This window comes from Moschus berezovskii, chromosome 9 (genome assembly GCF_049115385.1).
Source record: "Moschus berezovskii isolate FMDL1 chromosome 9, NW_MosBer_1.0, whole genome shotgun sequence".
NCBI classification, from domain to species: domain Eukaryota; kingdom Metazoa; phylum Chordata; class Mammalia; order Artiodactyla; family Moschidae; genus Moschus; species Moschus berezovskii.
The window spans coordinates 104458664-104482434 of record NC_142468.1 but is presented as its reverse complement, the minus strand read 5'-3'; the positions used below and the strand labels follow the sequence as shown (position 1 = coordinate 104482434).

General features: G+C 37.2%; 1 protein-coding gene and 1 pseudogene across 1 annotated transcript; both read right to left on the bottom strand.

Moving 5' to 3' along the window:
• Positions 1-3822: 3822 nt before the first annotated feature.
• On the bottom strand, positions 3823-4750 carry LOC148776878 (olfactory receptor 4K14-like; annotated as a pseudogene).
• Positions 4751-22564: 17814 nt separating this feature from the next.
• Positions 22565-23503, bottom strand: LOC148776877 (olfactory receptor 4K13-like). The gene has a single exon (XM_088840096.1). The coding sequence runs from the start codon at positions 23501-23503 to the stop codon at positions 22565-22567; it is 939 nt and encodes a 312-aa protein (XP_088696222.1).
• Between the last annotated feature and the right edge of the window lie 268 nt (positions 23504-23771).

The following is a 23771-nucleotide window of genomic DNA, read 5'->3' as shown; positions in this document are numbered from 1 at the left end:
TCTTGCCTGGAGAAATCCCAGGGACGGCGAAACCTAGTGGCTGCCGTCTATGGGGTCGCACAGATTCGGACAGGACAGAAGCGACTTAGCAGCAGCAGCAGTTCCCCTTTCTGCATATTCATGATGAAACGCTCGACATCCAGCACCTCTACTAGCATCTCTACAATCTTACACTCATTTTATTTTCAGGAAAAGAATATTTATATCAATCACACAGACGATGCTCTCTGCTTCTGCTTAAGATGGAATAGTAAGGACTGGATTTACTTTTCCTTATAAAGTAACTTAACATAAAATACACAAAACAATAGTTCTCAGAATCCTAGACATCAGGCATCGAAGGACAGCAATGGTCCCTAAGAGGAAAAACATTGAGTCCTACAATTGTCCAGCTTTTTGCTGTCAGGGACTTTTCCGGGTTGCAGAGATATGCTTCTGAGAACACCTTCTGGTCCATTAGTAGAGATTTCTGTCACAAGAAAATCCTTCCAATCATACCTTAATAGCAACTACTCCTGCAGATTGATAATGTCAACAATTGTTCTGTGGTTCTCAATCATGGTTGTGAATTACAATTACCTGAGGCAGTTTACAGTTAACAAAAGAAGAACATATTATTTGCATTTAAAAATCATTCCAGGTGATTTTTTAGTATAAGCAGCTTTCAGTTATACTTCGAGAAACACTGTATTATGTATTTAATTTACCTTATCTCAGAATAGGAAAATACGTTTTATAAATGGTTCCTCAAAACGCAAAGAAGTTCCTCTATTTGGAAGGTATGACTTCCTATGAATTGACAGTGGTGAATTTCCTGCAAAAGTTTAGAGTCTGTGGAAAACAGACACGGATGACTCCTTTCACGCTAATTTTACTAACACATCAAATATCCATGTTTATGTCCAGACAGCTTAAATGCAGGGATTTCTCCACCTAGACTGATAATACAATGGTCCACATCCGTCTTCATGGATCTGGCATCAGCAACATGGAGAGCTGAGCAGGTATTACAGATGGGAGATAGCCGTTGGATAGTTTTATTAATAAAAAGAAACATAGGATTCAGCATATATTTGGGCACTTACTATGTGACTGAGTCATGCTAAACTAAATGAAATGTGTGTGCGCACATACATGTGTGTGCAGTAATAGAATCCAGAATCCTAGGAGATAGAAAAGCTGAAATAATAAGGGAAATATTTTCTGAATATCAAAACTGAACTAGGTTTTCCTCTCATTTGCTCTCAGAGCATATCATGTTTATTCCTATCACAACTTTAATTTAATAATATGCTTTGATTGTGTGCATAACCAACTTTATTCCACTAAACTGGAAATGTGTGTTCTTAAACACTCTATCTTCATTCTTAGTGCAGTGCATTAAATATGGAAGGTGCTTGACAAACACTTGTCAACTGAGTAAATAAATCTATGAATAGTATTAGCTATATCTTTGATGATGAAAAGAGCTATGTCCAAAATCTAGAAATCAAAAATTCTGTATTACAACAATAAAAACTAAGGAAATCAATCCCCAAACAGATATTGATTTCCTTTTAAGCTTTTTCAGTGTTCACCGAGGCAATGAACATGAACTTGGGCAAACTCCAGGAGATGGTGAGAAACAAGAAGGCCCGGCGTGCTGCAGCCCATGGGGTCGCAGAGTTGGACACAGCTGGGCGAATGAGCAACAATGTTCACATATATGGGCATCGCCATAAAATTGACTGTGTCCAAATTTATAAAGTAGAAGCACAGTATTATCATAATAGCAAGCAAGATAACTATAGAGAAAATATCCCAAGGAAGAAGTTGTTTTCCTTCTATGTTCTTTTATTGTTTAGGCACATGTGTAGGATTATAGTCAGAGGGGAAAATAAAAGTACCCAGGAGCATGTTTTTACTGATTGACAACAATGTCCAAAATTATTGGAAGTTTCATCCAGTTACTCAAATAATTCATGCATTACCCAATTCGGTCTTTTGGCTTGATGTTTCTGAATAAACTTATGAGAAAATTGCTTGAATCCTCTAAACATTAACTTAGTTCATATCAAACTTAATTCTTGCTTATGATTATCTTTTAGGATCCAAAGACATTCAAAATTCAGCATAAGATCTGAATCTGTGTTATTCTGACAAACGCTTCCTAATAGATGACTCCTTAAGGGACAGCATCAACTCAGTAAGATGCAATGTTTATTAAAAACCTACTATAGGTGAAGATTTATTAATTAAATAGTCCAGTGTATATCATATAGTAAGTTTATGTTTATACCATGAAATATGTGGCCATAAAATATTGATTTTCTCATGTTAAAATTGACTTCGATAATTCAATACCAACAACATGCATTGTTTTTAAATAAAAAAGTTTAAATATAATACACATTCAAAAGAAAAAATAATATGCTGTTTTAAAAAAATTTTAATTGAGAATCCCTTGTAATGCAAGAAGATCCAACCAGTCCATTCTAAAGGAGATCAATCCTGGGTGTTCATTGGAAGGACTGATGCTAAAGCTGAAACTGCAATACTTTGGCCACCTCATGCGACGAGTTGACTCACTGGAAAAGACTCTGATGCTGGGAAAGGTTGGGGGCGGGAAGAGAAGGGGACGACAGAGAATGAGATGGCTGGATGGCATCACCGACTCTGTGGACATGAGTTTGAGTGAACTCCCGGAGTTGGTGATGGACAGGGAGGCCTGGCGTGCTGTGATTCATGGGGTCGCAGAGAGTTGGACACGACTGAGCGACTGCACTGAACTGAACTGAACTGAATTACTTTATAATATTGCATTGGTTTTGCCATACATTGATATGAATCCACCCCCGGTGTACATGTGCTCCCCATCTTGCTTTTTAAAGCAATATGATCCTGAAATTGTGAAGCAATTTTTCCTCTCAGGGTTTCAAAACCAGGACAAAGATTCACATGGTATTATTTACTCTCAAGCTACCTTCCCTGGGCCAAATATCTCATGCTATGAACCGAGAGCCCTTGTGTGTTGGACTATAATTGTGTGTATGTGTATATGTGTGTGTATGCTCAGTCATGTTTGACTCTTTGCAACCCCATGGACTGTAGCCCATTAGGCTCCTCTGTCCATGGGATTTTCCCAGGCCAGAATACTTGAGCGGGTTGCCATTTCCTTCTCCAGGGGCTCTTTCCCACCCAGGGATCAAACCCATGACTCTGGCATCTCCTGCACTGGCAGGCAGATTCTTTTCCACTGTGCCACCTGGGAAGCCCCACTGGACTATGATTAGGAAATAAAAATTCATTTTTAATCAATTTTGTTAGACAAATTGTTAAGAGAAATCTGGCTTAAAGAATGTGGAATTCATTCCAAGGAGGATGTGTGGAATTGAGTAAACATACGCACGCATGCCTGCTTAGTAGCTCCGTTGTGTCCAGTTCTCTGTGAACCCATGAACTGTAGCCTGCCAGGCTCCTCTGTCCACAGTATTTTCCAGGCAAGAATACTGGAGTGGGTAGCCATTCCCTTCTCCATAGGCTCTTCCCAGCCCAGCGATTGAATATGTGTCTCCTGCATTGCAGGCAGGTTCTTTACCATCTAAGCCATTAGGGAAGCCCTGAGTAAACATATATTGTATGAGCAATTACATATGCATATATATAATATCACACACAAAATTATGTATATATTTTGTTGAAATCAGTAACTATTTCTCTATAATGTAACACAATACAAATTATACCAATGTCATGTCAGAATGAAATATTTGATCAGAATTATATTAAAGAAAGATATCTTCTGAATGAATAAGAACATATAACTTTTTGGAAAGCTGGACTTCAGTGAAAAGTCACATATCGGTTTCTCAGTTTCTTCATAGATATTTTCATCTCCTTATTTCTCAGTGTGTAGATAAGAGGGTTCAAGAGTGGAGTAAAAAGGGTATAAAACACAGAGAGGAGCTTGTCCACAGAGAACCTACTAAAAGGCCACACGTAAATGAAAATGCAGGGCCCAAAGAGTGACTACCATGATATGTGCTGAGCAAGTTGAGAGTGATTTGGATACCCCACCAGCTGCACGCTGTCGGACAGTGATGAGAATAACAGTGTAGGAGATCAGGAGGAGAAGAAAACAGCTCATGGAAAGCAACCCACTGTCTAAGATCATAAGTATACCCAAGACATAATTGTCCAGGCAGGCAAGCTTGATCACAAGAGGAAGGTCACAGAAAAAGCTGTCCACCTCTTTGGGGCCACAGTAAGGTAAATTTACAGTAAAGGCTACCTGACTGATGGAGTGCACAAATCCAATGACCCATGAAACCAACACCAGCCCCACGCAAGTCCGCTGGCTCATCACTGTCATGTAATGTAAAGGCTTGCATATGGCCACATACCTGTCATAGGCCATGGTAACAAGAAGTACCATCTCAGCCCCTCCAACAAAGTGCAAGAAGAAGATTTGAGCCATACATCCTCTGAAGGAGATGAGCTTTTGATCACTAAGGAAGTCCCTGATCATCTTGGGAGTGGCAAATGAGGCCAGCCATATGTCCAGGAAAGAGAGAATCCCCAGCAGGAAGTACATAGGGGAGGAGTGGAAATGGGGGTCAGATATTACAGTGACCACAATGATAAGGTTGCCCAGAACAGGGACCACATAGATCTCAGAGAAGAATACAAAGAAAAATTTTTGAAGATGCTGTGAAGTGCAGAGTCCATGCAACACAAATTCTGATACCGAGGAATAATTCTGCAGGTCCATTATCACTGGTCTCAGATTTTGTTCTGAATCTACACAAAGAAAAGAGATATAAGTGAAAGTGCCTATCATTTCCCAGGCACATGAAAGTGATCGATTAAGTGTGATCTAAATACAGTTTTTAAGTTGTAAGAGAGAACATAAAATACGCTATATAGAAGATTTAAACCGATTGCCTACCAACATGTTTATTCACCTTTTTCAGACTTCAGTGTTTCCTTAGGGGCAGTTAGACATTCTGGGAGACTCCAGCATAGATGAGAGTTGTGGGAATATTTTTTTCTCCATTATCTATCCTTTGACCATGAGCAAATATAGAATCAATCATGTATAGAAGGTGAACCAAAAATCCTTGTAGGATTGAGAATATAAAGATTTTCTTAATAGTATTATAGTCTGTCCACCTGTCACTATTTTTAACTATTTTTAAGTAACAGACCTAAGAATTGGAATTAAAACTTAATTTAAAATAATGCCATCAATGACAATTGAATGTACATTGTCAAGTCTCCCCTTCTCTCCTCTGTTTTCCATTTACCTGTGCTGTGCTTAGTCGTTCAGTCATGTCGGACTGTTTGTGACTCTATGGCCTGCAGCCCGCCAAGCTCTTCTGTCCATGGAGATTCTCCAGGCAAGAATACTAGAGCGGGTTGCCACGCCCTCCTCCAAGGGATCTTCCCAAACCAGGGATCGAACCCAGGTCTCCCTCATTGCAGATGGATTCTTTACCCACTGAGCTACCAGGTAAGCCCCTTGCATTTACCTATACAAACTCAAAACAATATCTGGCAAAGACATTTGATGAGTGGCCATATCTACATACCTAAGCACCAACCAACATCTCTCACCAGAAGCCAAAAGATGAAGTAAATTTCATCCCTTCGAGGCAAATTAAAAGGAAAAATATTCTTCCAAGCTAAAAAGCATGATTTGGTTAAAAACATATTTGAGATGATATATAAATATAGGAAACCTGCCAGATTGTGAACCATTGTATATTCTGTTTAGTAAATTGGGGGGTGGTGACATTATTGTGCTTTATATCAGTTATAGAATGGCATTTATCATATTTTCTGTTACTGTCTTTGAGCAAAATTTGATCTAAATAGTAGCCCAATTATATACAATTTTAATGTAAAGCATGAATTTGTACCATCAGGGAGAATAGCCTCAGTTGAGGCCACAGGACTCTTTCCTAAACTTGGAGAAAACATAATTATCAAATCTACAAATGACAGAAATCTGGTGGAGTTCACTTATAAGATATTTCAAAAGGCTATAAAAATGGGCTGTAGTCAGCAAATTCTATATATGGAAAAGAGAGATAAAAGAGTATAGACTGATACCATGTTAATACAGATATAGACTATTATTCATGCACTTCTTTATAATTGTGTTTTTTTATGCTTTATAATTATAATGAGAATATATTTTTTCTTTTATCATTTAGAAAACTGTTTTTGTCAAAAAATGAAAAAGGCCCTTATAGTATAATTTGTTATAATGCTTGTGATTAACTGAATGATAAAGAAGATCTGGTTCAGAAAAATTATGTCTTACTTTCCAATTAATATTCAACTCAAGATATGGCTTCCCAAAGAGCAATAGAGTTAGTATCTCTTCGGGTTAAGCCTATTTGGATTTTTGGGGGGGCCTGATTTATTAACTCCAATTGATCAACTATAGAATACAGCCATTTTAAGTGTAAAAACTCTATGATATTCTGTAAACATATCTTCTGTACTAATTTACTCCTTCACACACTCACTCATTCAGATCATATCTATATAACACCAACAGAGTTTCCCATTCTCACTTAATTAAGTATATAGAAACCAACCAATATGAAAGAAAATAAATAAATTTATCTAAGATTTATACAATTTCCCTGATTCCACACATTTTTAAAAATTACTGCTTTTGTTATTTTTTTTAATTTGGTTTGGGAATACAAAGCTAATGGTCTAATTGATTTTTTTATAAACTGTTTTGAAAAGATTTTAAGATGGCTTTCAATGAATGAGATTTTTTTTAGGACCTCTCAACAAAAATCAGAGCATAAAACCTATGAAATAATTTGGTGAGGGGGGTGTGCTGCTTTCACAATTATGTATAAGAGATTGCAAAGGTCAGTATTTGATTTAAAAATATAGCTTTGAGCTCCCCAGAAGTACAATGGGATGTATAGATCCCAATATTGATTTATCAAGAGAGATAAGCTTGTGTTTCACTTTCATCACAAGAGGAAGTTACTGTATAAACCAATTTGTAAAGTCATTGAATAGTTCTTTATGAAAAATTTTACAAAACATGTAGAACTGTCCTTTGTAAGAGTTTAATTATGTTTACCCTTTATAAAATTGAAAAAATAGTATTATAAAGTTTTTACAGGGAACTAAAGTAACACAGGGGCTTCCCAGGTGGTGCTAGTGATGAGGAACCCACCTGCCAATTCAGGAGACTCAAGAGATGTGGGTTCGATTCCAGTGTTGGGAAGACCCCCTGAAGTAGGAAAAGGCAACCCACTCCAGTATTCTTGCCTGGAAAATTCCATGGACAGAGGAGCCTACATGGGCCCCCAAAGAGTCAGACACAACTGAGCGACTAAGCACATAAAGAAACACATTCCATGCTTGAAATATTCTAATGATATGAATAGGACACAATAGTAAAATTTTAAAATCTATAGGAGTTAATGGTTTTATCTGTTTTAAACCACTCAAATAGTACTCATCTCAACAGACTTTTGTCAAGATAATAAGGACTCAAAATTTTTTATTTCTCTTGAACTTTTATAAATATTTAATTGCAACACCTTTGTTAATAGACTGGGGTTATAAATTTGAAATTAAGTGCTTCGTGGACAGAGTGGTCATAAATCACAATTCAGGAACTCTTCATAAATATAGTTGGATTACCCTGAAACCCATTGTATCATACATAGTACAGACCATAATGGCAGTATCTTTATTGATATTTCTTCCTCTTTATGACCATGAAAAATGTCACATGTAAATCTAAAACATAACTATGTTTAATTTAGTGTTTTATAAAAATTAAGAGAATGAGATTGAAAGAGACACATGTACTCCAATGTTTATTGCAGCACTGTTTATAATAGCCAGGACATGGAAGCAACCTAGATGTCCATCTGCAGATGAATGGATAAGAAAGCTTTGGTACATATACACAATGGAGTATTTTTCAGCCATCAAAAAGAATGCATTTGAATCAGTTTTAAAGAGGTGGATGAAATTGGAGCCAATTATACAGAGTGAAGTAAGCCAGAAAGAAGAACATCAATACTGTATATTAACGCATATATATGGAATTTAGAAAGATGGTAACCTGAACCCTGTATAAGAGACTGCAAAAGAGACATAGGCATTTAGAACAGTCTTTGGGACTCTGTGGGAGAGGGTGAAAGTGGAATGATTGGGGAGAATGGAATTGTAGCACCTATATTATCATAAGTGACCAGTCCAGGTTCGACGCTTAAATTTTCCTCTGTTCATTTCTTTGCATTTGTGCTTTTTCAATAAAAATACTTTTAACTGAAGTAAAAAAAATAAAAATAAATGTTACTCTGGATATATAAAACAAAAAAAAAAAAAGAGAGAATGAAAAGTTGAAATAATCAAATGGAAAATTCAGGAAACAAAAAATTAAAAAAAAAAAACACTTGCCGTTGAGTCAAAATGTTCCAGAATTAGATATTGGTGATGGATGCACAACTCTGAAATGTAAAGATACTAAAAACCATCGAACCGAACACTTAAAGTGAGTGAACTGTATGATATGTAAACTATATCTCAACAGAGGTGGGAGAGGGGTTCAGGAAGGGGAACTCATGTACACCTGGGGCAGATTCATGTCAATGTATGCAAAACCAATCAATATAATATTGTAAAATAATTAGCCTCCAATAAAAATAATAAATAAATAAATTAATTAAATAGATACTAAAAAAAGTAAAATAAGAAAAACTTATATAGGGTTCTAATTTCAGAGACCCTTTTATGATTTGCAAGTGCTTTTTAAAGATAATTAAACAATGTTGAATTTGTAATCAGGAAAAAAAAATGAGGTTGCATACCTACAAAAGATGCTTAAGTATAGCAATGAAGAAATTTAAATGTTAATACGCTTTACTCTAATCATTTAATATACAAGTTAAAAGAACAAATCAGTCTCTATCTGACTTTTCTGTTTAGACACACATTCACTTAAATATACATCCAGTGATTTTTACTAACCTGGAGTTAAAATATTCAGTACTGACACTGTAGATCCCTAAGTTTGAATTTTACATCTATTATACTTAAATAAAACTTTTTAAAACATACATATTTTAATTCCAGAGAAGATTTAATTATCTCTTCTGCCTCCTAAAAAATAAGTCTTAGAAGTATCATTTTAAGAAGATAGAGAACTTCAGATTTGAGTTTCCCTCAGATTTCAGACATTAATGTCTATATCCTCTTGCCTATCAGATTAAGAATCCTTTAAAGACCAGCTATTTTTGTCTAATTATCATGATGGGGTCTGGGGAATAAGCCATCTTCTAGTGGAAATTATTGGTAGTGAATCATGTTCACTTCCCCAGTTGCCAATGGAAGAAACATTTTAAATGTCTGTCAGGTTATAAAATCATAGCTGCAATTACTTTAATAAGTCAACTAGAATAATAAAGCATCATTATCTAGTTTAAAAAGTATAAAATATACTTTTGGTTGGTGGTTTAGTCACTAAGTTGTGTCCGACTTTTGCAATCCCATGGACTGTAACCTGCCAGGTTCCTCTGTCCATGGGATTCTCCAGGCGAGGATACTGGAGTGGGTTGCCATTTCCTCTCCAGAGGATCTTCCTGACCCAGCAATTGAACCCTGGTCTCCTGCATTGCAGGCAGATTCTTTACCAACTGAGCTATGAGGGAAGACCTCAAAAATATGCATGCTTCTTTCTCAAATAGTCAAATTAACAAGCTACATTCTAAAAATATGCTGAAGATCCAGCATAACACTTTGGAGAAGGCTCATTCCTACCAGCAATATCAGATTTATATATAACAAAATATTTGCTTTCTCAAAGTCAGATTCATATGATGACCTGTTTTCTGGGTTACTACAGATCATTTATAATTAGTGTCCCACTTACATACCCAAATCATTTTAAATTAAATCAAGTTTCTTATTCTAATGGTTGTATGGTTGCAAAAATCCTAGAATGTTCTAATGAATGGTAATCACATTTGCAACTATCTGCATAACATTGAATTCCATATTCGACATATATATGCAGTCAAATGTATAACACATTTTTCTTCCAAGATAGCACCTGCATGTAATGAAAAGACCAGTTCCAAACTGGTGTTACATAATTACAGTTCACTGAAAGGAACAATAAAACCTTTCTAAGGTTCTGTTTCTCTATTAGAAACACAGAAAGAATGGTTGCTAAATAATGATTGTGGAAGTAGACGACATATCAGTGTCACTTGTGTCTGAAATGTAGCTTTTATGTGAGTACAGCTATATTATGTAAAACAACTACAGAGAAACTGTGACGAATCACAGAAGTGGACACTTGATGCAGAGGTAGGGAAGGAATTACTAAATGTGATAATTAATTATACGTGTCAACATGGAGAGTGTCTTTGGATGAGACTGATGTTAAATTGGTGAACTCTGAGTAAAGAAGATCACAATCCACAATGTGGGTGGGCCTTATCCAATCAGTTGAAGGCTAAATGAATACTCTAGATTATCCTCTAAATCTCTGAAATTGAATAGAAGAACAACAATTAAAAAAAAAAAGGAAAAAAAAGTCATCAGCTTGCTTGGGATTCCAGCCTGCCAGTCCACACTTCAGATTACCTGACTTGCTAGGGCTCCAAATCACATGAACCATCCCTTAGAATAAATTTCTTCTCTTCTTGTCCGTTTTCTTCCCTTCCCTCTCCTTTCCCCTCTACCGCCGCTTCTCTCCACAATGGAAGAATTCAGATAGTAGAAGGATAAATTATCAAAATATTTAAAATTAAAAAAACATTTTGTATTTGAGACATCATCACAATAATATTAAAATCCAGCTACAAACTGGTTAACTGTATGTCTAAACTTGTGAATCATGTAAGCTTTAACTGCTCAAGTCCTACTGGCCAAAGGGTCTTTGGGGGCTGACATCCAGCCTGTGCCACACCCTTCCAATGAACCATTTACACTGACCAAGCCTGCATCTGCCAAAATGGAATCACAATTTTTTTCCAATCCACACAAAGTTCCAGAGTGGGTATTATAGCCCTGATCACAAAGGCCTAATATCTTCAATATAGAAAAAAATGAATAAATTACAAATCAGTAAGAAAACTTGAAGAGAAAAATGAACAAAGAGTATAAGAAAATTATTTTTTAAATGAAGAGAATAATAGGCCAGTGAACATTAAACATCTTACTTCAATAAATGTCAAACATAAAAATTAACAAGATATCACATTTATTCACATACAAAACTTGGAATAAATACACCACATCCTTGGTCAAGTATGAGGAATGTTTTAGTCAGTTTATTTTTCCAGGGGAAGCGATGAGTTCAGGTTCTTCCTATTTTGCCATCTTGGACTCCTCTGTCTTCAGCTAGTGTTTTGACAGAGCTTTTCTGAATGTAAAGAGCAGGTGAGAGAGAGAAAGGGAGTCGAGGAGAGAGAGATTGAGAGACGAAGACAAAGAGAAAGAAAACACAGAGAGGGAAGGAAGAAAGAACCACTAAAACTTTGCAGATTGGCTCTGTGCAGGAACACGTATTCAGTGCTTAAACAGGCCATTTACAACTTTGCCTTAAGCCTTAACTTTCTGTTTGCACTTAGCTTAGAGACCAGTCAGAGTTGAAAGCTTAAAGTCTTCTCATGTCTTTTTAAATTTTTTTGAGCGTATATCTCACTCTGGTCATGCATGTAAGTTTCTAATTCCTCAATGTACCTAGTCACTTTTGAAAGAGACAATTTCCCAAAGAAACTCTCCCCAAATTTGTTCCATAAGTTTTGGTGTTCTATTGTATACCTCAACAGTAAACTTTTGTCGAAGGTTGCTGTGGATTTTTATTTGCATTACAATGTTTTGAGGAATGTTGTCTGCTTTTCTATCTTGAGTGAGTTACTAGGTATGTGAAATAAAAACAAGTGCTACTCCTTCAGGTAGCCTAAAGACAAGTAAAGGTAGAGAAATAATATTTTAAGAATAACATCTGCTTTGTTCCCTCTAGAACTTTAAGTATGTCATTCCACTAACTTCTGGCATCTATGCTTTTTGATGAGGGACGAACTGTAAACATATTGAGAGTAACTTGTGTGTGATGTATGAGTATTTTTTTTTCTGGATTCAAGATCCATTACTTAGTATTTAACAGTTTGACTAATATGTATGTAGCTGTGAACCTGAATTTATTAAGGTCACTGAGGGCTTCCCAGGTGGTGCAGAGGTAAAGAATCCACCTGCCAATGCAGGAGACGGAGGCAATACATGTTCGATCCCTGGGTCAGGAAGATCCCCCGGAGAAGGAAATGGCAACCCACTCCAGTATTCTTGCCTGGAAAATTTCATGGACAGATGAGCTTGGCAAGCTACAGTCCATGGGATCGCAAAGAATTGGACATGACTCAAGTACTGAGCACTCACACATGAGATTTTTTGGCATATATATTAGTGTTTCTCATCAAGTATAGGAAGGTTTTGGGTCTCTTGTTGTTGTTATTTCTTTAACTATTCTTTCTATTTCTTTCTTTCTGTCTTGTTTTCCTTTACAATTACCATTATATATTTTAGTACTTTTAATGGTACTCCTCAGGTCTCTAAAGCGCTTTTAATTTTTCTTTATTCTTCTTTGTTTCTGTTCCTTGACTGGATACTCTCAACTGACTTATCCTCAAGTTCACTGCTATTTTCTTCTGAAAGCCAAAGTGCAGTTGAGTGTTTCATTTCCACTAGTGAATGTTTCATTTCTGTTATTGTATTTTTTCATTCCAAAATGTCTTGTTTTCATTATTTATGTCTCTTTATTAATATTCTCAGTTATTCTTCTGGTTCAATAGCTCTTTCACCTATGATATAATGTTAGCAAGATACTGGGTCACAATCCTGACTATCCTCCTATAGCAGATCATATTTTCCAAAGAAATATGCACCTTTTCTTCTATATACTCTTCTACAATGAGACATGCGTCTCCCAATGAAGATTTACAGCTCATAATGACTGACGTATGAGAAAAGAAGCCCTCTTGAAAGATTACCCAAGATGAGTTCAGTTTCAAAATAAACTGACCCTATGTTGCTCAGATGTGAACTACTTGTCTCAGCCCTTTCTCACTCACTGACCCACAAATTTGCAAGCAGAATAAAGTGGCTATATGAGCCACAATATTTGGGGAAGTGATGTGATGCACATCAAACTGAAACACTCATGCATAATTCTTCTAGAGCCCCATAAGGTCATGTCAGATAGACTTCCATATATTCTGGGTTTTCGTATTTCCTTCTACCCTCCTCTATGTCAGTTGTCCCCAATAACACGTCCCTAATACTACTCTTTGATGACTTTTTACTGCTACTCCTGTCATGAACATTCTTCTCAAAACTCTTTAGAGTTGAACTACATGACTTTGAAAGCCTTCTACTCCAGCCTGTAAAATAAATTCTTATGCCAAATCTGCCATTGCTCTTATATTTTAAAGAACACCAACAGGTTTCCATTCAGAAGCTACTGCTACTTTCTTTAATGCTCACTTTGCCTTTTCTACCTCTGATGTTGTGTTTAGGATTCTCAGGCTTCTGTGCACACTGGTTATCTGACTGCTGTGGGCTAAAGCTGCTCATATCAGAAATAAGATCTCATATTTCCATAGATTCAAAGAAAAAAAAATATCTAATGGTGTCTGTTAAATTACAGTATTAATTAAAATGTTTCTCTAAAAATGCCTAAACACTGATGGTTTCAAAATTAAAGATCATATTTTAACCATCCTAATACATTATATAATCTAAATACTAGTATAAACTTGCCACTCATTAAATGTTTCTGGAAATGACATTTATTTCAAAGAAATCTTTGCCACTGGCCATTAGAGAAGATAATGCTAAAATTACTATAAACAAAGGAAAGTTTCTGATATGTACAGAAATAAACAGCTTTGATAACCACACATGTTTCAGTTCAGTTCAGTTCAGTCGCTCAGTCATGTCCGACTCTTTGCGACCCCATGAACCGCAGCACGCCAGGCCTCCCTGTCCATCACCAACTCCCGGAGTCCACCCAAACCCATGTCCATCGAGTTGGTGATGCCATCCAACCATCTCATCCTCTGTCGTCCCCTTCTCCTCCTGCCTTCAATCTTTCCCAGCATCAGGGTCTTTTCAAATGAGTCAGCTCTTCGCATCAGGTGGCCAAAGTATTGGAGTTTCAATTCAATCAGTCCTGCCAATGAATACCCAGGACTGATCTCCTTTAGAATGGACTGTTTGGATCTCCTTGCAGTCCAAGGGACTCTCAAGAGTCTTCTCCACACATGTTTAGAATATGTTAAATTGTACAGGTACCAACAAATAAGAGAGGTTAATGCATCTGACATTAACATATAAATTGGGATTTCTATGGCTAACCTGCAACTATACTGGTTACCAGAGTATATTTTCTGTAAATGGCTCTCCTCTACTCTTTTGTCTCTCCTTCTAATCCCATGTCACTACTGACTTCTTAGATATATTAACTGACCATTTCACTGCCACACTAACTGAAAATGGTTAAGATGTAATTGATTCCCCTTAAATCTTTAAATCTTCATCACATAATTAACCGTAGCACTAACTGCTTAAAATGAATCTGCCCTGAGAATCTATTTTATGCCAGAGATTGTGTAATAATCTAGTGGGAATAAGAAATGAAACATCATTGCAAGCCTCAAGGGGTAACTTGATTAGTGGCTCTTGACAAAAAAATGCAATAAAAAGTCAAACTTTAAATGATAGCATCATGTAGCATGGACAGTGTGTACATAAAAAGGACAATGTTAATCCTAAAACAGGAGGCCAGGTTAAGGTAAAAACATCATTGAGGGCATAGAACTATCTGCTCAACTGTTTTTAAAACTATTTATTATTTAACATTAACTACCGACTATGTTAGTTTGAGACTGATAAGAGTCGTTGAAGTTTGTGAAAGACTTTAATGTAGAGGATCTTTCTCTAGTGTGACTGCTAACAAATTTACTTAAATATTAGTGTTTAATTAATGTTCTCTCATTGACACTATATGGTTGGTTTCAATACTCTTTTTATGGGTTTTATTAAGAGCAAACATAACATTCACAAACACTTATCACATAATAACAATTTTATTTATTAATTTGTTTATTTAGCAAACATTTCACTTCTATTCTATGACAGAATTTTCTAAGCTTTATCATTGAGTGATGTTTTAGTCGGGTAATTTCAAACAGTTTCAGTGTTTCAGGATGGAACAATTCTTATAAAACTTTTTTTTTTGCCACATTTTCTTGGAGGACAAATATTCAGGAAAAAAAATTTTTAATAATTAAAAGGGATCCCAAAGTTCCACACTGAAATGAGAAATGGGCTTCCTTAGATACAGAGCTCCATTCCAGGGGAGAGTTTCTTTTCCCTGGGACCTCAGAGCTGAAATGCTGCAGCCAGAGGTTACCTCCACCCACAGCACAGCCTTCCCTCTGATCTGTGCTTGAAGGAACCTAAAAATGCAAATCCCAGCTTTGGAATTAAACATGAGACTCCTGGACCAGCTCTGCACCTGACTTGCTGGATGATCTCTGAATGTTGCTTAACCTCTCTGTGCCTTATCCTCCAGTGTGCCAGATACTGGTCGAGGTGCTGGGAAATAGACAAGATCCTCACCCAGGTCATGTCTCTGCTCCCTTTCCGTTCTAGATCTCCTCCGCATGCCACCACTGGCCTCTCTCCATCTGGTAGAGCCATAAGCCTTCCCAGGAAGGTCTGATCCAGAAGGGGACCACTCACCGTCACCAAGGGGCATCTTAAAATCTTCTCAGGGGCTAGCTGGTGACTGACATGGCACTGGCACCTGGGTGGGGCCAGTGTGACATGAAGGAAAGGAGGAGTGTGAGGCTCGGGGCAGTTCCATCCACAGAGCCTTTCTCATCGCTGGCCCTTACAGGATCAGCTGCCACTTTGTGAGCACCAGTGGGTGTGAGGGAGGAATTGCTTGGCATTAATATACGCATATATTTAGTTCCATTGTGTGTTAGCCACTCAGTCGTGTCCAACTCTTTGCGACCTCATAGACTGTAGCCCATCAGGCTCCTCTATCCATGGGATTCTCCAGGCAAGAATACTGCAGTGGGTTACCATTCCCTTGTACAATAAATAATGCCACAATTCTCTCCAAACTGGTTTCTCCCACTAATGTTGCATGAGTCCTATATTTCCACATTCTTGCCATCAATTTGCATCATTCAAAATCTGATTTTCATGTTAATTTGGTGGTGCAACTTTGTATTTAGCCTTAATTTTTTTCTAGTACATGAAGTAACTTTCCTTGGTTGTATTAGTTTCCTAGGGCTATGATAACAAATTGCTACAAGCACTGTGGCTTAAAACCACAGAAATTTATTGTTCCACATCCAGTAGGTAGAAGTCTGAAATAAAGGTGTCATCAGGACCATGCTCCCTCTGACAGTTCCAGGAAAGGATCCCTTCTTGCCTCCTCCAGCTCTGGCAGCTCCAAGTGTTCCTTGGTTTATGACAGCGTAACTCCAAACTCTGCATATTGTGTCTTCACATGGAATTTCGTTTGTGTAACTGTGTGTCCTTTTCTGTCTCCATAGGGCACATTCATCGGATTCAGGGATCACCCTAATCCAGTATGACCTCATTTATACCAATATCTTTATTGTATCCACAAATACACTATTTCCAAGCAAGGTCACATCCTGAGATTTCAGGTGGACATGAATTTTGGAAAATGCTTTTCTACCGACTACACCTCTATGGCAAAATTAAAAATTATTTACTATTTACTGTTTAGCTTTTTACAATCAACACTACTTGAAAATTTGGTCATATTTATTATATATGGTTATTTCAAAACCTCAATACTTGTGAACAGGCAAGTCTTACAGTTGAAGTGTTCAATATCACTTCAAGAAATCTTGAGTATAAAGGAAAATAAATTAGCTTTTGCATTATTTGTCCATGGCAACTTCCCTCTGTTAATTTTTAAACTCTTTCAGGATTTTGGGAATGGGTTGTTTATAAATATGGTTTCCAGAATTTGGGTTAAAGGTAGAGGTAGCATAAGAATTATAAAGAGGTGCATGGAGTCTAAAAACAGACTGAGTTTGAATCTTAGTTCTTTACTTACTAGATATGGAAACTTAGATAAATTATAAAGCCCCTCTGTGACAGTTCCCTCATATATAAAAATGGGGATAAAATCATCAAGTAGCTAATAATACTGAGATAGCCAAGTTATTTACTTAGTTTCTCATCCATTATATTATTTTTAATTAAAAATTATTTTAATTCTATTAATTTTTCAAAATCTGTCTTTTGAATACTGACTGAAGAATTACCTTTAACCACTCTTTCCATAGCAGCCTTAAACAATTCCTATTTTTCTTGGGACATATTAACCAATCTGACAAATTATGCTCAAAATAAAATCTTGCAAATTAAGATTATAATGAGTATTATATGTATTTGTTCCTCCTCAAATTTAGAAGGCTCATCCACACTTTTAGAGAAGTTAAAGAATTAGTTTTGTAAATCTATGGTAGGTTACAAAAATTTTAAATCATAAGCAATAGATAATTTCTTGCTACTACTAATAGTTTGACTTGCCTTTTTAGTAGGTTGTGATGTCTACTGGGATTATAGACTTGGCTGATGGGTACTAGAGGAAAGAAAGTTCTCAAAATAATGTTAAAACTTGTCTGTGAAAATAGCTATTTTTTGGTAATGATGAGAATAATCAGCCTGACTTCCTATTTGGGAGGTACAGGACTTAGAGCCGAATCTATTGAGGGGATTGGGAAGAATTCATCCCATTCTTATAAATTCTCCTTCCTAATTCTTGATTTCTTGTTTAAAGCCAGGAAGAGAAACAGGAGGTTGCTCTCTCTAGATGGCGCCCAAGCTCCTTATAAATTTGTATTAATTTTTGATAGGCGGTCTAACTTCCAGCTTTAAATGCATTTTCTTAGATTTCTTATACCACCTAAAAGATTTACCTCTACCTACTGGAAATGTTAACAGTAGCTCCAATGAAATTAGCAATTTTATCCATGTCAAATAAGCCAAGTGCAAACTGTAGTTTTTATCTCGAATATTAAATTATTTTTGTAAAATGCAAAATATTCAACATATTGTATAAATAGATTAAAATCAGCAAATCTTACTGGAGTTGAACTGTCTCACAAATTTTATGGCAAATATCTATTTTGTTCTCCAGCTTTTTGGAAAAAAATTCAGAAAATGTACTAAGTGCTCAAAATGTCATGATCTAAGATATAAAATAAAATACTGAAAAATAATAGAAAAACATATTTATCATAGCTGAAATGTTATATACTAAGCCTCCCAAAATTGAATAAAATTTTGAATTACTTAGAGTTTATTTTAGTGGTTAATTTCAAGTAAATATATATATGTATCACACACAAACACACACACATATATAAAACTAGACTTTCTTCACTCCAGAAATAACAAAAAATACAATTGAAAATGACATTAAAATTAAATAAAATAATATGTCATAATTTTAATAGTTTTAGTATGTAATGGAAAACTTTATTAAACATTGTTGGAGGACATAAAAGAAGACCTGAATAAGTGCAGAAATAAACATGTTCTGTAATAAAAAGCCCAAAATTGTCAATATCTTACTTCTCCCTAAATTGATGTGTAAGATGAGTGCAAATATAATTACCTAAGGCAATGGCAAGCCACTCCAGTACTCTTGCCTAGAAAATCCCATGGATGGAGCAGCTTGGTAGGCTGCAGTCCGTGGGGTTGCTAAGGGTCGGACACGACTGAGCAACTTCACTTTCACACATTGGAGAAGGAAATGGCAATCCACTCCAGTGTTCTTGCTTGGAGAATCCCAGGGACGGGGGAGCCTGGTGGCCTTCCATCTATGGGGTCACACAGAGTCGGACACGACTGAAGTGACTTAGCAGCAGTAGCAGCAGTAGGTTATTTCATAGAAGTATTCTACTCAATATCAATGAATAACTGAATTGGTTTCAGAATAATTTTAGAAGAATAGTAATGGGGATAGTTAATAAATAGATATTAAAATGAACATGGGCTTATGGTAATTAAAACAACTTGCTATTGAATGAATCTCACAGGCATTATGCTAAATGAAGGAAGTCGTGTTCAAAAAGCTATTTCTATATGATTCCATGTCATTCCAGATCCAAGTCTAGAAAAGACAAAACACTAGGGACAGAGAATAGATCACCTGTACCAAGACCAGAGCAAGGGAGAGAAGGTTGACTACAAATGGGACCAGGGGAATTTGGGGGTTTAATGAAACTCTCCTATGTTACTGTGATGTTTACAAGACTATATGCTTTTGTCCAAACTTACAGAATGATACACTAAAGAGAGTCATTTTTTTTTTTCCATTTAAAAACTACTTTTGAAAAAAGCTTAATACTAGTACTAGAGTTGACTCACTGGAAAAGAGTCTGATGCTGGGAGGGATTTGGGGCGGGAGGAGACGGGGACAACAGAGAATGAGATGGCTGGATGGCATCACCGACTCGATGGACATGAGTTTGAGTGAACTCCGGGAGTTGGTGATGGACAGGGAGGCCTGGCGTGCTGTGATTCATGGGGTCACAAAGAGTCAGACACGACTGTGCGACTGAACTGAACTGACTGAACTGAGGGTACTAGGAATTGATTGCAGGATTCTCAGAAGTGTTAATCACCCCCTCCCCCTCCTGAGTTCTGAGCCAGTCTATAAATAGAATCAGGAAAAAAGAAGAGACAGAGTATCAATATTATTACTGGTAAAGCTGTATTGAATGTATAACTCCGAAAGTCTCTGTACTATTTCCCCTTAATTTTAACCCTGAAACCCAAAGGGAGGGTTTGCAGAACAAATACTTAAACAGACAGGGGCAAGTATACATTTAACTACCCATACTTCTAGAGCAGATAATTCTTAGAGGAAGACACTTTGAGACGTTTCCAAATCTGCTCCTAGAAGGCAGGTTATAATCCCTGACTCAGGTTTAACACCAAGAGCAGAAAGAGCACTCATAAGTGTGTGAGCAACTCTGAAAGGGCAAAACTATGAGGACCTCATGCTCAGTCTCCTTTTTAAACCTTAATGATCTATAAAGCATGCTTCATACCAAGAGGAATAGTGAGTGAGTGGTATAGGGAAGGAAGTGCAAAAAGAGAGAAGTCTTGCTAATATCAAGATGAATGTTTCTGTATTATGTCGATGGCAAGCAGAATTGCGAGAGAGGGAAAATATTATTCCTCCTAACAACAACAGTTTACAAATTTCACATAACGAAGTGAAAGGAGGATAAATTATATTAAAAATAATGATGTGGAAAAATATGCAACTGTTTGGGGGAAAAACTTGAGTAGTTAGTGGTTTTACTCTGCGATGGCATAAAAAAATACATAACAAATAATTTAAATTACAAATTTTTGGCCACAGCCATCAATCAGTAATGCGCTTGTAGAAACAAGACTGTAGACTATTCTAAATCTATGATGCATTTCTACAAGATGTGCTCAGAGAAAAGATATATCTAGCCAGATAGAATTCAGTATGCATGTACATTGTTTTATCCAGAAACTAGTTTTTCGGTATAAAACAACTAAGGTTGATGTGATGTGCCTTTTATGTAGAAATGACCTATTGATGTGTTGCTGCCATAGTATTTAATGTTTTATTTTCTGGGTCATAGCTATGATAAATTCCAAACATGTGATGATTCTCTTTTATTGTGTGCTGCAGTTAAAAGACAATGGGCATCTCTTCCCATAACCAGTTGCCATAAATTTCCTTTTGCCTTTTATTCAGTTCCAGGCTTAGTTGCTTAGATGGCAAAGAGGAATATCATAGATAGAGCTGAAATGGAGAAGGCAAACTTGGAATAAGAACAGTACAATGTACTATTTGGGGCAGGAGAATCTATGCTTTCTTTTTCCTTCTCTTTTAATTTCCATATCATATAGTTTTGAATGCCAAGGAGTCCCTTAGGTCTTCTTTTATAAGATAAGACTGCATTTGACCTAACTCTCTACCTCAGCTCTTGCTATCAAACTCCATGTCCCAGCTCAAAAAAATTATGTGTGCTTCCTCCAAGGTGTCCTATTTCTTGCTTCCCTGTGTTCTCCTATACAGCTCCCTTTCTCAGCATGTCTTTCTTCTCTATCCAACCAATGCTTACTCCAATTATTGCCTTCTCCTGGAAGACTTCCTTGAACCTGTTCTGATTTAGATGTCGCTCCTCTGCATCTCGACAGCACGCTGTGCATCCTTTAATATAGTGCTTTCATGACACAACACAACTGCAAATTTCGTTCACTCTCTCCATCCTTAGGCCATGCTCCTTACAGTCCTAGATATATCTTCCAGGATTTTGCAGCCTAACTAAATAGATGCAGAATGGTTGGAGGCACTGTGGTAAGTAGGTAATTAAAAATTAATACATACTGACTAGGGATTATCTACAAAATGCAGCTCTCTAGCAAGGTAGTTAGCCAGGCCCTTAGCTAAACAACTATGTGAAGTGTCATCTGTGTGCATATTCCAAACGCAGAATACCATTGTAATGACAGCAGCTATTATAGCAGCAATAATCATATACTTTACAAGGTTTCAGTTCAGTTCAGTTTAGTCGCTCAGTTGTGTCCGACTCTTTGCAACCCCTGAATCACAGCATGCCAGGCCTTCCTGTCCATCACCAACTCCCGGAGTTTGCTCAAACTCATGTGCATCGAGTTGGTGATGCCATCCAACCATCTCATTCTCTGTCATCCCCTTTTCCTCCTGCCCCCAATTCCTCCCAGCATGAGAGTCTTTTCCAGTGAGTCAACTCGTCGCATGAGGTGGCCAAAGTATTGCAGTTTCAGCTTTAGCATCAGTCCTTCCAGTGAACCACCCAGGATTGATCTCCTTTAGAATGGACTGATTGGATCTCCTTGCAGTTTAAGGGGCTCTCAAGAGTCTTCTCCAACACTACAGTTCAAAAGCTTAAAGACCTGCTAAAATAGTAAATACTTTGGCCACTTCATGCGACGAGTTGACTCACTGGAAAAGACTCTGATGATGGGAGGGGTTGGGGGCAGGAGGAGACGGGGACAACAGAGAATGAGATGGCTGGATGGCATCACCAACTCGATGGACATGAGTTTGAGTGAACTCCAGAGTTGGTGATGGACAGGGAGGCCTGGCGTGCTGTGATTCATGGGGTCGCAAAGAGTTGGACACACCGGAGCGACTGAACTGAACTAACTGAACTGAAAATAGTAAAAGAAACATTCGAGGAAGTTTTTCTAGATAAAGAAACTAAGCTGCAGAGAATTTATTCATTTTGTTCAAATTTGCATGAGAGAAAGTGGTGAAGGTGGGATTTCAACGCACACCTGCCAGACTGTAGATATTATGCATTTAAACATTAAGGGTGACAATAGGGAGGCTTCCTTTTTAACAATCACACATACTGTTTTACAGAACTTGAAATGCATTTAAAGTGCATTCCTAAATAATGTCCAAACAACTCTTCAGCGGTGTCATCTACAAAGCGTGCTTTGAATTTGTATGTCGAGTCTTTATCTTCCAAATGGCTGCTTTTACCTCTTGATTCCTTAATGTATAAATAATAGGATTTAAGAGAGGTGTGAAAATCGTATAAAACACAGAAAGAATTTTGTCTATGGAATATCTGCTGAAGGGCCATACATAAATAAAGACACAAGGGGCAAAGAACAGAGTCACTACTGTGATGTGTGCTGAGAGAGTGGAGAAAGCCTTAGAGGAAGCACTGCCAGTGTGGTGCCTGACAGAGTAAATAATTACCGTGTAGGAGACAAGCAGGAGGAGGAAGCAGACCAGGGACAGGAGGCCGCTGTCAGCAATGACCAGGAGTTGGAGCACATAGGTGTCCTCGCAGGCGAGTTTGAGCACAAGGGGTAGGTCACAGAAAAAGCTGTCCACAACATTGGGACCACAGAAGGGCAAATTCAACATGAAAGCCATTTGACTAGACGAGTGCACAAATCCAACTGCGTAAGAGGATAATAGTGGCCCAGTGAGCACTCGTGGGCTGATGATGGTCATGTAATGGAGGGGTTTGCAAATGGCAACATATCTGTCTATTGCCATGGCTACAAGCAACATCATCTCACTCCCACCTAGGAGGTGCATGAAGAACATCTGAGAATAACATCCCCACCAGGAGATGGTCTTCCGGTCTCGGAGGAAATCTACAATCATCTTAGGGGTAGCAAAAGAAGCCAGGATCATATCAATACAGGAGAGATTGATAAGCAGAAAATACATTGGTGTGTGAAGGCATGAGTCAAAGATCACAGTGACTAAGATGAGGAGGTTTCCCAACACAATCCCTCCATAGACCACAGAGAATCCCAGAAAGAATAAAATCTGAAGATTCTGAGATTTGGAAAGTCCCAGCAAAATGAACTCAGATACCACTGAATGGTTTGTCTTTTCCATGTCATCCACTTGTCTGGTTGTCTACTTAATCCTGTAATAATCAAAATGAGTAAGAATAAGGAGTAGGAAAATTATGCTTACATAAGGGTGGTTTATGCTGATGACCAACTTCACTATTTAGATAGGGTATTTGAATTTATAAGCACCTTCTACTTTTGGGAATTTTTGTTGGTCAGTGATTTACTAAAAGGTCCAGAGAAGTATCCAAATAAGGGTAGAATTCAGAATATACATTTCTGAAAAACAAAAATAAAAATAGTTATGAAAC